Here is a 16,161-nt window from a genome sequence, read left to right as displayed (position 1 = left end):
TTCACTTTCTTCCCACTGAATAACAGAATTTCAGAACTTAGAATCTGAAAGCACTTCAAGTCTAATAATAGGAATGCTGTAATTTGTGTCATTTTGATGCAATTACCTGCAAATATAGAACCACACAAAGGACAATAAGTCTTTTGTTGTGCCTAGATTTTCAACATCTTTCTCAAAGTCATGATTTATATAATGATTTATACACTGCTCAAAACAATAAAGGGAACACTTAAACAACACAATGTCACTCCAAGTCAATCACACTTCTGTGAAATCAAACTGTCCACCTAGGAAGCCACACCGATTGACAATCAAGTTCACCTGCTGTTGCACGAATGGAGTAGACAACAGGTAGAAATCATAGGCAAGTAACAAGACACCCCCAATAAAGGAGCGGTTCTGCAGGTGGTGACCACAGACCACTTCGCAGTCCCTATGATTTCTGGCTGATGTTTGGGTGACCTTTGAATGCTGGCGGTGCTGTCACTCTAGTGGCAGCATGAGGCGGAGTCTGCAACCCACACAAGTGGCTCAGGTAGTGCAGCTCATCCAGGATGGCACATCAATGCGAGCTGTGGCAAGAAGGTTTGTTGTGTCTGTCAGTGTGGTGTCCAGAGCATGGAGGTGCTACCAGGAGAGAGGCCAGTACACCAGGAGACGTGGAGGAGGCCGTAGGAGGGCAACAACCCAGCATCAGGACCGCTACCTCCGCCTTCGTGCCAGGAGGAACAGGAGGAGCACTGCCAGAGCCCTGCAAAATGACCTCCAGCAGGCCACAAATGTGCATGTGTCTGCTCAAGCGGTCAGAAACAGACTCCATGAGGGTGGTATGAGGGCCCAACGTCCACAGGTGGGGGTTGTGCTGACAGCCCAACACCGTGCAGGACGTTTGGCATTTGCCAGAGAACACCAAGATTGGCAACCTCGTCACTGGCACCCTGTGCTCTTCACAGATGAAAGCAGGTTCACACTGAGCACATGTGACAGACGTGACAGAGTCTGGAGACGGCAAGGAGAATGTTCTGCTGCCTGCAACATCCTCCAGCATGACCGGTTTGACAGTGGGTCAGTAATGGTGTGGGGTGGCATTTCTTTGGGGGGCCGCACAGCCCTCCATGTGCTCGCTAGAAGTAGCCTGACTGCCATTAGGTACTGAGATGAGATCCTCAGACCCCTTGTGAGACCATATGCTGGCGCGGTTGGCCCTGGGTTCCTCCTAATGAAGGACAATGCTAGACCTCATGTGGCTGGAGTGTGTCAGCAGTTCCTGCAAAGATGAAGGCACTGATGCTATGGACTGGCCCGCCCGTTCCCCAGACCTGAATCCAATTGAGCACATCTGGGACATCATGTCTTGCTCCATCCACCAGTGCCACGTTGCACCACAGACTGTCCAGGAGTTGGCAGATGCTTTAGTCCAGGTCTGGGAGGCGATCCCTCAGGAGACTATCCGCCACCTCATCAGGAGCATGCCCAGGCATTGTAGGGAGGTCATACAGGCCCGTGGAGGCCACACACACTACTGAGCCTCATTTTGACTTGCTTTATGGGCATTACATCGAAGTTGGATCAGCCTGTAGTGTGTATTTCCACTTCAATTTTGAGTATGACACCAAACCCAGACCTCCATGGGTTAATAAATGTGATTTCCATTGATGATTATTGTGTGATTTTGTTGTTAGCACATTCAACTATGTCAGGAACAAAGTATTTAATAGGCATATTTCGTTCATTCAGATCTTGGATGTGTTGTTTAAGTGTTCCCTTTATTGTTTTGAGCAGTGTATATTCCCCTGGGGGCTGGGGATAAGAATAGGCCCTCAGTTTGGCTGTACTGGTCGTAAGAGGCGACTAAACAGCCACCAGGTAGATGGGACTCGTTAGCCTGGGAAGGCAGCTCATCTGAGAGAAGGAAAACTCTGATCCCAAACCTCCACTGCCTTGTGGCTACATCCAGTTATGGAAAAGGCTTCAGCAGTCAACCTCGAGACAAAATCCGGAGCAGGAGTCCCTGAGGCAGTTCATGGCTGAACACAGTCATGTGTTCTGGCAACTCCTGCAACGTTGCTGGAACCAAGCGTATTGGCTTCTGCCTTTCCACTGGACCATTTCAGTGACATGGAGAGGGGGGATTTGCTGCATGGGTAGCAGTCTATCCTCCATATCTACTTTACCCAGGCTTCCTGCACTGGAGAGGACACACTGTTCCAGAACCACTATTCAGAGCGCGATACCATAGTCTTCCGAGACTGAAGGATGTCAACAACACACAATTTATATAATGGCCTTCTTGTTCACATGTGCACCACCAGCACTTCAGATTTGGGTACCAAGAGCATTTGTTCTTCACATGCTTTTAACTGCATACTTAGGGTTTAAAATGAGGGGCTTCCATTCATTTTCACATATTAGCCAACAAACCCCAAAGTGGTATCAAGAAGATGAAAAATGAGACAAAATGAAAACAAAACAAAATGGGTCAAAATGGTGGGGTGGGGGGGCTTTGTGTGATATTACTGGAGAGGAAGCTTCAGTTGAAAGCCAATTGAAGATTTTTCCATTAAAAACAGTGCATAGGGAGGCACAATTAGGGCAAATTTTTTTAAAAAAACAACCCTCTCCTATCCATTTTCCAGCCCATTTTATACCACCATGTATCATTTACTCAACAATTAAAAAAACAAACTGGAAGATTTACTTATTTGCGGTCATATCTAACTTTGCTGTCAGGTTACTCCCTGTCTTGTCATATATGTTTATTTATAGCTGACCAGATACTTTACAAGCCACAGCCAGTTCAGAACAGAGGGGGGCCGGTGGGCATGATTTTGAGGAGGCCAACTCCAAGTGAGTTAAAGCGCATCCTTTAGCACTAAATGTTAAAATTTGAAAGAAGATTAATACAGATAAAATATAAACAAATAAATGCAAATAACAGAAACCAATTCTGTGCTAAATTTAAGTGAGAATTCATGGAAAACAATGGGGTACAGAAAAATTTTGAGGAGAAGTTTGGTGTTGAATATTTGGATGCACCTGCCTTTGATGATGTTTGTGTATTATGTTGAACAATCAGAAGATCCTTAGTGTATGGAGATTCCCATGGTATTAAGATGAGTTTAATACTGGTTAATGGCTTGTTGAAATATTTAGTAGGCAACCCAAGACAACAATACTCTAATTCTGTGGTTCCCAAACTGGTGAATTGTGACACACCAGCCTGGGAAGCACTGACCAATGCTCCTTTAAAGACCCAGTTCCAGGTTTTTTGTTCTTCCATTGTTGCCCCAGGATGTGTTGGTATAGGCCAGGGGTGCTCAACACGTCGATCCCGAGCTACCGGTCGATCGCGAGGCAAAATGAGTCAATCGCAGAGCCCTTAGTCTACTCTAGTCTATAGACTAAGGGCTCCGCGATCGACTCATTTTGCCTTTAGCTGCTAAAGGGTTGGGCTTGACTTTGCAGGACAGCCCTCACTAATGGATTGCGGAGCTCTAGCTAGACCTCTCCCAATCGGGCCACGTGGGAGCGGCGAGTCTGCTTCGGGGGCAGCAGGCAGGCTGCAGATTTCTGCCCCGAGGTACGTGTGGGAAGGAGCCTGGCTGCGGCTGCAGTGCTAGCCACTTACACAGGAGTAAGCCCTGTTGGCTCTAATGGGGCTTTCTTCTGAGTAGACATGCCTAGGATGGAGCTCTGAGGCTGCAAGCTTGTCCACACTTTCCTGGGAGGAAGCCCCACTGGCTCTAACGGGGCTTACTTCTGAGTAGACATGCATAGGATGGGGCTCTGGCTTCGTGGAACTAAAACTGAGCCACATATTCAATTCAGTCCCAATAGAACTGCGAGGTTGTTTTGTACCATCACTTCACACTTCCCTGGAGGTGAATCCTTTAAACACAGATTTACTTCTGAGTAAGCATGCAGAAAACTGTACTGTTAATCGCTTTTTCCCCCCTGTAACTTTTTCTTTGTATCCCCCTGTGCATCTGTTTGCTAAATGCAGACACTTTATGCATCTGATAAAATGGGCTTTGAAGCCCAATCCCATGCATGTCTACTCAGAAGTACATCTCATTATAATCAATGGGACTTGCTCCCAGGAAAGTATGGATAGGATTGCAGCCCTACAACACAGTCCTATGCTTGTTCTACCCTGAATTAAATTCCATTATAGGCAATGGTGCTTATTCCCAGGTAAATGTGCATAGGATCAATCCTATGCCTGTCTACTCAGAAGTAAGTCCCATTATAGTCAATGGTTCTTACACCCAGGTAACTGTAGTGGAGTTAAACAAGGGTTGGGCTTGACTTTGCAGGGAAGGCTCGGAGCAGAACTTCGGTTGTGCCTTGGAGAACCTGAGGAGCGTCTCCAGAAGGGCTCAGGAGCAGCCCGGGACTGTCTGGAGGAGTTGCTTGGGGTCACTCAGACGTGCCGCTGATGCAGGATGGTGGCAGCCTCCGGCTGGGGAAGTTCAGCAGCAATTGAGAGATGCAGGTCCCCAAGGCTGTGGTCCTCTCCGCACTTACCTGGGAGTAAGCCCCATTGACTAGCATGGGACTTACTTCTGAGGAGACAGGCTTAGGCTTGGGCACACAAGCTGCAATCCTCTCCACACTTAACCGGGAGTAAGCCCCATTGACTAGCATGGAGCTTGCTTCTGAGGGGACATGCAAAAGATTGAGCTCTAAAGCAGGGGTGCTCAAACTTTCAACTCTAGGGATGCTGGACCTTTAACAAGTGTATAGAAGAGAAAATTTCAGCAGGTTCAACTTGTCATCCACAGATGACAAGCTGCACCTGCTGAAATTCTCTCCTACACAATTTTAAAGGTCCAGGATCCCTAAAGTTGAAAGTTTGAGCACCCCTGCTCTAAAGCTCCTATCCACACTTACCGGAGAGTAGTCCCCATTGACTAGCATGGGACTTACTTCTGAGTAGACACCATAGGGTTGGGCTCTGAGGTTGCAGTTCTGTCCACATTTACACAGGAGTAAGCCCCACTGACTATAATGGGATTTTTAAAAAACTCTGGTAGATCTCTGGGCCTTGCTGGGTTTCAAAGTAGCTCTCGGGCCAAAAAAGTGTGAGCACCCCTGGTATAGGCGCTATACCGCATTCAGCTACTAGATGGCATGAATAATGAAATCTAATGAAATCATAATTATTTAACAGTGCAGAGGTAGGAAATGGGATTTTGGTACTATTTTTTCCTTGTTACAAGGCATTAAAGGTAGACCTTAGTAGCAGTGAGTCAAATCAGCTGATACTAAGATCTCACCTATAGTTCTTTACCCAGCATATAATTAGTTTGTGGAACTCCTTGTTGCAGGATGTGGCAATGGTGTCTGGCCTAGATGCCTTGAAAAGTGAATTGAACAGATTACTGAAGGAAAACTCCATCACAGATTACAAACCACAATGGGTATGTACAGTCTGAGATGAGCTGGTCACTCATCATGAGGACCAGGTAGGAATTCTTTTTTTGTCATCCAAATTGGCTGTGGATGGCAGTTTTTTCACCTAACCCGGACTGGCAAGGGAGGTACAGTGTATTCAGAAGGTTTCATGTTTTAAAACTGGTCACATGTTTAATAAAGTGGCCCAAGTTAAACCCAAGGAGTGGTCAGGAGTCTTCACTGGGGGGCATGAGGGTAAACTGAATGCCAGATGCAGGGAAGCTCCAGTGAGATGCAAGTATCTTGTGGTCTTGTGTGCTCCCTGAGGCATCTGGTGAGCCACTGTGAGATACATGAAGTGGAACTAGATGAGCCCTGGGCCTGATCCAGTAAGGTTCTTCTTACGTACACATCCCTTTTGTACTTCTTCAAGTCAATAGCCACTATAGAGCTCAACAGTACGACCATTATCTCAAGCAATGAATTAGCATGTTGGCTGCATTACAAACATTTTGCACAAACATTTTGCACAAAACAGTTTGACATTTATTTTTAACAGAATAATTTAATCCTCGTGACATAGAGCCAAATGTCAATGGTATTTCCAGTGTCTAATAATGAATTACTAAATCACAGAAAGGCAGTAAGGAAGATCACATTATGTCACCGAGCGTGATGAACGATCAAACACGCTCCCTGTGTGTCACCTTCCCATTCGCAATTGGGTCCCACAAGAAAAAAATGAGACATGGCATGGTAGTCAACCTTTCTGTCATTGCAATGTTCCAGCTCAGCCCCAAGGGATAGACTTACCGCCACCAGATGGAGAATTAATAGTCCCACCCTCAGCCTCCAGTCTGGGAGTTAGCCAGTGAACAGGGGATCCCTCAGCACTGGAACACATTGCTAGAGGAAAGGAAGAAGTGCCAACTGTACCAGCTGCCCTCTACCCCTCTGCTCATGCACACAGACACTCACAGTGTCAAGCAAGGCTCAAGCAAGCTAACAGAAAGTGAGTAGGCAAATAGTGTTTATCTCCTGTCTTAATCAGACAAGCAATATTCCTTTAAAGGACACAGGTAAAAGACAAGATGGCATTTCTCCACATGTTTTATGAATGAGTCATCTAAAAATGTTACCAGGCCTACTCACATGGGTATTGAGATATGAAGGGTAAATCGTTCATAACTGAGGAATTGAACCATGCAGTTCAATAGAACCAGGTCAGTTCCATTCTAAACACAGGCTATATGTTCAATGTAAGTAAGTGTAAAGTAATGCACTTTGGGGCAAAAAAACAAAACTTCACATATAGGCTAATGGGTTCTGAGCTGTCTGTGACAGATCAGGAAAGATCTTGGGGGGGGGGGTGGACAGGGAGATGAAAGTGTCGACCCAATGTGCAGCAGCAGTGAAGAAGGCCAATTCTATGCTTGGGATCATTAGGAAAGGTATTGAGAACAAAAAGGCTAATATTATAATGCCATTGCACACATCGATGGTAAGGTTATACCTAGAGTATTGCGTCCAGTTCTGGTCACCACATCTCAAAAAGGACATCGTGGAAAAGGAAAAAGTGCAAGAGACAGTGACTAAAATTATTACTGGGCTGGGGCACCTTCCTTATGAGGAAAGGCTATGGCCTTCAGCCTAGAAAAGAGGTGTCTGAGAGGGACATAATTGAGACATACAAAATTATGCACGGGAAAGATAGAGTGGATAGAGAGATGCTCTTTACACTCTCACATAACACCAGAACCAGGGGATATCCACTAAAATTGAGTGTTGGGAGAGTTAGGACAGACAAAATAAAATATTTCTTTATTCAGCGTGTGATTGGTCTGTGGAACTCCTTTCCACAGGATGTGATGATGGCATCTGGCCTAGATGCCTTTAAAAGGGGATTGGATAAATTTCTGGAGGAAAAATCCATTACAGGTAACAAGCCATGCTGTGTATGTCCAACCTCCAGATTTTAGAAATGGGCTATGTCAGAATGCCAGATGCAAGGGAGGGCACCAGGATGCAGGTCTCTTGTTATCTGGTGTGCTCCCTGGGGCGTTTGGTGGGCCGCTGTGACATACAGGAAGCTGGACTAGATGGGCCTATGGCCTGATCCAGCAGGGCTGTTCTTATGTTCTTATTTATAAGACAGGACGCTGCTGAACCTGCCCTCATTTGCTCTCCTCCTGATCCCATCACCTTCTGCCCTCATCCATCCTGCCTCCCTCCCAACCCCTGCACGGTCCAATCTGAGGTGGTGGGCATGGGGTGTCCATTGCCATGTGGAGCTGGCCACTTGCTGCTTCCAGCACAGCCAGCCCACACACTCCAGCATGTCGCCTTTCACCACAGATGGAAAGTGTGTTACGCCCTCAGAACACTCGTTTTCACAGCATAACATGCCTTCAGTATTGGGCTGATAGATACTTGCATATTTCTTTAAAAGGAAGTGGAAAATTCAGGAATAGTCCTGCAATACACTTGAGAAGCCAGGCATCCTTTCCCAATGCTATGGCCATTCACAATAAAGAATTTAAAAAGCTCAATGAAGCATACAATTCAAAGCTGCATTTCAGCTATATGTCAGATGAAGTTGTCCAGTTAATGATTTTGCTGTTCTCTTCAATGTTTCAGTAACACATTATCAATATGCTTTCAGAATGCCCATTTCACAATGGCTGATATTGTAGCCTCCTTTTAGCCCCTCTCCTGTTAATCAATACTCTTCCTAGCAAAGCCTTGCATGAAGAAAGAAGTTTATGTGCATTCCATCTCTGGTTTGCGCACTTAGGTCTGCCAGTATGTTGCACAGTAATTTCATTTTTGAATTTAAAAGACTGTGGACATTGCTTTCTGGTAAGTGAGCAGGATTCATCCTTATCTACTTTGTCCTGTTCATATATAATTGTGCTGTTACACAATTAAGATACACTACCATGAAAATATCAGATTTAAGCTATATCAAATTTAAGCTATATCTATTGTTGCCACCTCAACACGAAACTTAAGAGGAACTCCTATCTCAAATGCCTTTTACACAGTCATTCATAATGTAGCATGACAGTATATAAATGCTGACCTGGAATGGAAATCAGCTGTGTGAGGCTTTAAGCAAATGCCTCCGGGCTACTGTGAAAAAGGCATCTATATCTTCCTACGTATTGAAAATACCTTATCAATGTTTCAGCCAAACTGCCCTGGATCTCTGAGGCGCTTGGGTGTGGGCCTCCCTCAAGGTTAGAGAATATTTGGCTGACATTGGAAGGACTATGAACCTGCATTAATAGGGAAATGCAACACTCCATTTTGTTGCTCTTCCCTTTTTCAGATGTATTGTTTGTTTGCTTGATTGAATGCTAATTTCTGTTTGCATAAAAATGCTCAGTTTTCAGAATCAAGGCATCTTGGGCTGTGAGTTTATCAAATTTCACATATCTGCAGAGTGCAACCTCTGGAATATTATAATTGTGAAATCCTTATTGGCAAGCAACTCACTGAGATCAAAGGATCTTGTGCACATATGCACATTCTTGTATATACATAAATTATAAAATCATTTTAAAAATAAAAATACAGGAGAGGCTGGCAAAGTGCATCAAGTTTGGGCCCAGAACTGAGCTTTGTGTACTTGTCTCAAAATAAGAGATAAGCATTGTTAGTGTCAGAACAGTTCTCTAGCTTGAACGAAATCCGAGTCAGAAAATAATTCCCAGTTTACCTCACCTGCCCTTACTCCTTTCCCTTCCAATTATCACACACTGGGTCCAGGTCAGCAGTGGCAGCAGCAGTGCTCCAGTTATTGTAAGAGGAAAGGATGGAGGTCTGATCTCTACCTCCCCGGTGCATTGCAGCACTCTTCAGAAGCCACCAGGGCCTTTTTCCTTGTAACGCACTAGCAGTGTGCTAGAGAGGGAAGTGAGGTGGAGACTGCATCTTATATTTGTATCTCTTCTAGAGGTAGAAGCATCACTGCTACTTCAGAACTAATAAGTATTAACGGAGGAGAGCAGTTGTGGGACAATTTGCTTACCTAACAGTCCAAACCTAGCCAACTTTCCAGAACCAATGTAGCCTAGAGAAGGCCTCCATAACTGCCCCCACCACCACCAAATGCAGTGTACTCTGTGTTGGCACAACTGCATTGGCGCTGGAAAATTGGTTGGGCTGTATATACTGGGCTATATATAAGTCCAGCCACTTCCAAATTTCTTGCAATAGCTTGTATAATTTCCAAGTCAATCCAAAGTAAGGGGAGATGGGACTCATCTACCATTATACACACAATGAGAGCATTACTGAGATTCTAGAAAGAGTGGTCAAGTGAATTGCTATGTGATCATACAATATTATCATAATCTTTCATTGGAGTAGAAAAATCACAACCAGCAGCTTGCAGGTCAGGCAAAGCACAAAAGAGGAAATAAAACAGATTAATTGCCATACAATTCAAATAATAAGTCCTATATTTGCTCTTCAATCCACACTAGGGCATTTCACAAATACTGCAGTAGGATAGTATCCAAGCTTCACCAACATGTTATTTTAATAACCTCACCACTACCTTGCCACCTTTCCTCAAGAATTCAACAGTCTGCATGCTTCTAGAATTCATCACAGTAATGTTCTATTATTCCACAGCCCATATCCAATAAACAGTATTTCACAACAACATTCTGCACTTAAACACTCTTTTGCTCTGGTGGGTTTTGTCCCCCTTCAGCTTTACTGTAGAGGAAATCTAGAATGACAGAGAGTTTCTATTTGGGATCATGTTTGTTTGAGGACTTAAAGCAGTGAATCTTAAAAACTTTTAGCACTAGAACCCACTTTTTAGAATGAGAATCTGTCAGGACCCACTGGAAGTGAGGTCATGACCGGAAGTGACATCATCAAGCAATAAAATTTTTAGCAATTCTAGGCTGCAATCCCACACACACTTACCCAGGAGTAAGTCCCACTTACTGTCTCTGCTAAAATAAAATAAAATAAAATAATAAAAATAATAATAATAAACTTTATTTCTATCCCGCCCTTCTCCCTAAAGGGACCCAGGGCGGGATATAAAAGCATATACAGAGTAGCCTGTTAAAAGTACAGGTGTGTACCAATTCCCCAAATGCAGTCACATACCATGGTAGTATCAAGTCTAATATATTAAAAATAAAATACTGAAATGAATGGGACCCAACTGAAATTGGCTCGCAACCCACCTAGTGTGTCCCAACCTACAGTTTGAGAAACATTGGCTTAAAGGATTCACAAACCCCTTGCTAGCAGCTAAGGCAGTGTTATTCAAACTGTGAGGCGCGGCTCGTTAGGGAGGTGCCAGGAACTGAAAGGGGAGGCGCGGGATGACCTCTCGCAGCGATACAGTCACATCCCTGGGCAGAATACCAGCCCATCTTCTGCCTGTCTCTGCGCTTTTTTTTTTTAAAGCAGAAGAAACAGAAGTTGCTCAACTGCTCCCTCTCACAGCTGCTCAGCTGCAAGAGTGGCTGCTGCCGCCCCGCCCTCTTCCACTCTGAGGCTGCTGCTTCTGTGTTTGCTGCATGTTGTTTGCAAAACTCTTCTACTCCAGCCCCCATCTGGCAAGTACCAAGCATGCTCATTTTGCAGTCCTTGTCCTTGCTGACCCTCAGAGAGAAACCCTCCCTGATCCTTGTCTGGTTGGTTCCTAGTTCCCAGCCTGGGAACGCTTCTCATCAAAGTGAAATCTCTCTTTTCAATCCCCTCCCTCTTCTACTCCCCCCTTCCTGCTTCCCTCCCCCTCCCCTTAAAATTGTTTCCATGTGGTTGGCAAAGGGGGAGGGGAGAAACAAGCACACAATTTACTTGGCCAGGAGCAGAAAAAGGGTACTGTTTTTAAAGTTATTTATTAATCTTGTTGTTTGACTGAAGAGGAAAGGCTGTATTTTTAAAGTGATGAATCTTGCTATTTGAAGGGAATACTTATCAGCCATTGATGAAGTGATTGCCAGCCCAATCCTACCTACACTTTCCTGAGGGTAAGCCCCATTGATTCTAATGGGACTTACTTCTGAGTAGACATGCATAGGCTTGAGCTGTGCATCTCCTAGTATAGGAGACAAATCAGCCTCCTAACCAAACCTTTATCAGCTCTGATATATTTTCATGGTCTATTTTTGTTTTCCCCACCAGCTGCTGGAAGAATTTAATTTCATTAAATTAATAAAGGGTTCAATCCTATCCAAGGAGAATGGGAGAAATGACTAGTTGGATTGGGGTCCACAGGGGTGTGTGCGTGTAATGTTGGTCAGACTGGTTGTTCACGAAGTTCATTTGATAAAACAATTCATTTGGTATGCTTACAAAGTTAAAAATTGAGTCTTCCTGGACCAGACAAAATCTACCTACTCCAGCATCCTGTCTCCAACAGTGATCAACAGCTGATCATTTATAAAGCATGTATATTGCTGTGTATTAATAATATATTTTTAAGATCTGCATTTAATTAATGATATGATTAATATAATTAATATTAATATAGTTAATATTTCTGGCCACTTCCTGTTTAAAGATGTCACTTCCAGCCCTCAGGAACATGATGGGGAGTCATGGCCAACAGCCACAGGGGTCAAGGGAGCCACTGGCCAGAAAAGTTTGAGTACCACAGAGCTAAGGTATTCTGCCTTGTTTTGTACACGAGCTCTAGTGTGAAGACACTGTCAAGAACAACCCCCACAACATCTAATTAACCTCACCAATTTTCACCAATTTACCCCTAACGAAGTCCATTCAAGCCCTTAAATTTCTGAATCTTACAGCAGAACATTAATAATGGAAGAAAAAATCAAACTTTCCAAAGAATTTCCTAACAGTTTTAAGACACAGCCAATCCAAAATACATGTATAGACTATGGTTCCTTACCTGGACCAAATTCCATCCTGTTAAGGATTCAGCAATTATAGATGTTACCGTTGTGCATACTCCACCAAAAACCATGAGGTGTGTAGGTCCATATTTTATTGCATCATAGAAGGCTTTGAGTCCTTTTGCATTGTCACACTGGAGGGGGAAAAAAAATTTCAACACTAAATGACATGTAGTAATTACCAGATATTTTTAAATGTAGTCAGAGTTAGTTATTAGCACAATTTGCAGTAGAAATACATCAAAATACACAATAAGCAATAAGCTCTGAAGTATTCCTACAGTTTGAATCATATTCATGCAGGTGGCTACAGCCAGCAGTTACATGCATAGGCAGCCTATAGGCTTACGCTAAGATAAGGAAATGTTTCCCTTCAGGTCGACCCTTCCACCATAGCATGAAGCATATTTTTTTTAGCTGCATGCTATAGCACCACCAAATGATTCTGTGTAAACTGGTGAAAACCATAATACAGGTATAACCTAAGTATCCACAGATTTTTCACCCACAGTTTTATCTCAACACAATGAGAAGGGCCCTTTAAATTAAAGGAAAAACATCCCTTTACTCTTACCTTTGTAATGCAAGAGATTGGCATCAGGCAGGCAATCCAGAGGCGAAATGAATGCAAAGTGGAGGTGATAATCACTTCCACTTTGCATTGTTTTGCTTGCTCCAGGGGAAGGGAGGAGTCACTTGCCTCAGAGTGAACTGAAACTCTTTGATTGATTGATTGCCTGCCTGCTGCCACTCTCCCTCATTACAATGGCAAGCAAGGCTATTTTTAAACCATTATTTCTGGCATCTGCAGGGATTCTGGCAACAGAAACCCCATGAATGCAACCTGTACACTAATTAAAATTACGAGACTTGCTGAAGGAAAATTAGTACGACTTCTGCAAAGGTAAGTCTGCCTAACTAACTAGATATTGTACATTTGGATTTTAAAAAGCTTTTGACAAAAGTTCCTCAACAAAAGGTTCTTGAAACTTTAGAGAAAACTTACTGGTCGTGGAATAAGAGGACAGGTCTTTTAATGAGCTGGTAACTCATTTTTGCCTGGTGAAGGAAAACTTGCCACAAATACAACCAAGCACAAGCTAGAGGCCATTTTGGGGTCTACTCTATAGTAGTGTTGGCAGTGAAGAAAGCATATTTCTCTGCCACCGTTGCATAAAGAGAGTCATCCAGCACAGCTGTTCACGTTGTCCAGGGATTTCTGCATCATGGTCCCCAGGGTGAAGTCCAACACAGCTCAGTGGTCCGCTGTGAATCATTTGCTAGACATTTTGCAGATCAAATTACTCGCATCCATCATGACTTGCACTCTGCATTTCCACAGATGTCCCATCAGCATCTGTTTATTATTATGTATTCTTTCCACCTTGTACAGCCTGAGGGTGTGGACAGTATCTGCTGGAATGTGAATCATCTGCATGCCCACTTGACCCTTGCCCTGTATGGCAGCTAAGAACTGCCCAAGAGGGAGACTAGCCAAATAGACAGGGAGGTTATAAATTCATCACCAAATGAGGGAGTGATGTCAGCTTGCTTAAAGCCAGCAGTGATTCCCCACCTCACCCTGAAGATTCCGCTGTACTAGAAAATTACTGGCCAATATTAAACCTTAAGTTTTTGGTCAAGAAGGTGCTTGAGTTGGTAGTGGCTTCCCAACTCCAGGACTTCCTGGATGAAACGGGTCATCTGGACCTTTTTCTATCTAGTTTACAGTCAGGATTTATGACAGAAACAGAACTGGTCTCCACTGGCTAGGAGACATCATCAAGAGATTTGGAATTGGGTGCCACCAATATGTAGTTGACACCCAGTTCTATATCTTCATTCCATCTAATGCCATGGATTTTGTGGACACTCTGAATCACTGTCTGGAGTCAGTGAGGCTTCAGTTTAGAGGTCCTCCTAGTTCTCCCAACTGCTCCTAAATCAAGTGGTGATGGAGGGGGGCCAGTGTGCCATCTGTATCCTTATCTGAGCCAGTCTGACCACAGAGATCCATGCATTGGTGACATCAGGGCTAAATTACTATTTCTGACTGCCCTTGACAACCATCCAGAAACTACAATTACTGCAAAATGGATGGGTGACTGAAGTCAGGCAGTTTCACTCTGTGGGGATGCTGCTTTCTCAACTGCATTAGCTACCAGTTCATTTCCACATGCAATGCAAGGTTGTTGATACTAACCTTTAAAGGCCAGGATACTCGAAGGATGACCTTTCCCCCATAAGACTGCCCACCCATTAAGATAATCTGGAGAGGCCCCTACTAAGACTGTCAATATTGGAGTGTAGCTTGTTTGACAGCAACACAGGGGAGTCTGTCCTACATCGTGGCACCACAGTTGTGGAATTCTCTCCCCCTTGAATTGAGATCAGTCCCTTCCCTCTCAGTGTTCTGGTAGAGCTTGAAGATTCTATTCTTTCTTCCCCCCCCCCCTTTCTGGATATGAAAACATCTCTAGTTTTTGTCAAGCTGTGTATATTTATCTTTTTTAATTACTGATATTGCATTTTAATATTTTTTTACATAGTGTGAGCCACCTTGAGAGTCTTTTTTTTAAGAGGAAAACAGTAACTATACTATGGAACTATAAAAATTTTAAAAATAAATAATTGAGCCACTTCCAGTATCATTCTTCATACCACAAAACTAGTAATCTCTGCCCTCTTTGTTTCTTCACCTCTCACTTCCATGTCCCATGCAAACATGGTAAGAGCAAGGAGACCATTTCTCCATCCCGATTTCTCCTTTTCTCCATCCAGATTATAATAACCCATCAACTCCAGAAGCTAACAGGATTTTGCATAGTTACATATGAGAAAGTGAGCATTAAATAGCAAAATATCTGCAAATTAAGAGACTATAGGCAGTTTTCCAAAAACTATTCAATGTCACAATTCACACAAAAAATAAAGAACCTTCTTTGAACCAGGTGTAAATTTGATTCACAACAAACATACCTTGTACCCTTGTAGGGCACACTGCACTAATCTCAATTCTGACACACAAATTTAAGTACATTATTCTGATCCTGAGATGAGTTCAGGTCAATTTATATCCACCTGACAGTGTGGTAAACTGACAGATCTGGTGCAGCTGCTCATTGGAGAGTGTCCTTAATGTAGAAAGAGCATCCAGCCACATTCACAATAATAAAGAACCCCTACTTTGTGCTGTATGCAAGCAGAACATAGGCATCCTCACACATTATGTCTTTTTAAGTGTACACCAAAGATTAAAGTATATACCTAAAATATAAAGTGCAAAATATATAACAAAAAGATACTGAAAAACTTGCATATCTTCAGGTACATATCTGCATGTATTTCATGTACATACATCAGAGCACTAAGACTAGCCATAGCTCCCTGCCTCAGTGGGCTTCCCTGTATACACAAAAATGTATATACAATATATAGTATTTCCCTGTATATATGATATATACAGGGCCCCCCTGGCAAGTCATCAAAGATGTCATCCATTGATCCATCTGGGTGACCCTTTACTTTTGTTTTATGCCTGGTAACCCTCCAAGACCAGCTCAGTCAGTACACTGATCATAAACATTTATTACACTATCTGTGAATCCAAGATTAGGGACATTAACCTTTCCTTTCATTGAGAACATATTCTGCCCAGGAACACCTTTGTGGAAGAGGAATAGGGCAGGGCATATCTTCTTCTATGATCAAAGCGAAAGGGCAGCCCAAAACAGAAAGGCATGCAGAAAAGAGGAAGCATCTTCTAATGTAGATTGCGACAAAAGCCTGTAATGGCTGTGGGCTGTAAAACGAACCCTGTTTGGAAACATATTTTAAAGAAATGGTGTCACAGAGTAAAAAGGAAAAT

General features: G+C 43.4%; 1 protein-coding gene across 1 annotated transcript in view; it reads right to left on the bottom strand.

The window, feature by feature from the left end:
- Window positions 1-16,161, bottom strand: part of GABBR2 (gamma-aminobutyric acid type B receptor subunit 2) — a 401,480-nt gene that overhangs the window by 340,501 nt on the left and 44,818 nt on the right. The window contains exon 3 of the mRNA XM_066625127.1: window positions 12,290-12,427. Coding sequence (XP_066481224.1) covers window positions 12,290-12,427 — 138 coding nt within the window. The remainder of the gene's footprint in view (window positions 1-12,289; window positions 12,428-16,161) is intronic.

The sequence above is a fragment of the Tiliqua scincoides genome, chromosome 4 (genome assembly GCF_035046505.1).
Source record: "Tiliqua scincoides isolate rTilSci1 chromosome 4, rTilSci1.hap2, whole genome shotgun sequence".
Taxonomy (NCBI): domain Eukaryota; kingdom Metazoa; phylum Chordata; class Lepidosauria; order Squamata; family Scincidae; genus Tiliqua; species Tiliqua scincoides.
This window is presented reverse-complemented; position numbering and strand designations above follow the sequence as displayed.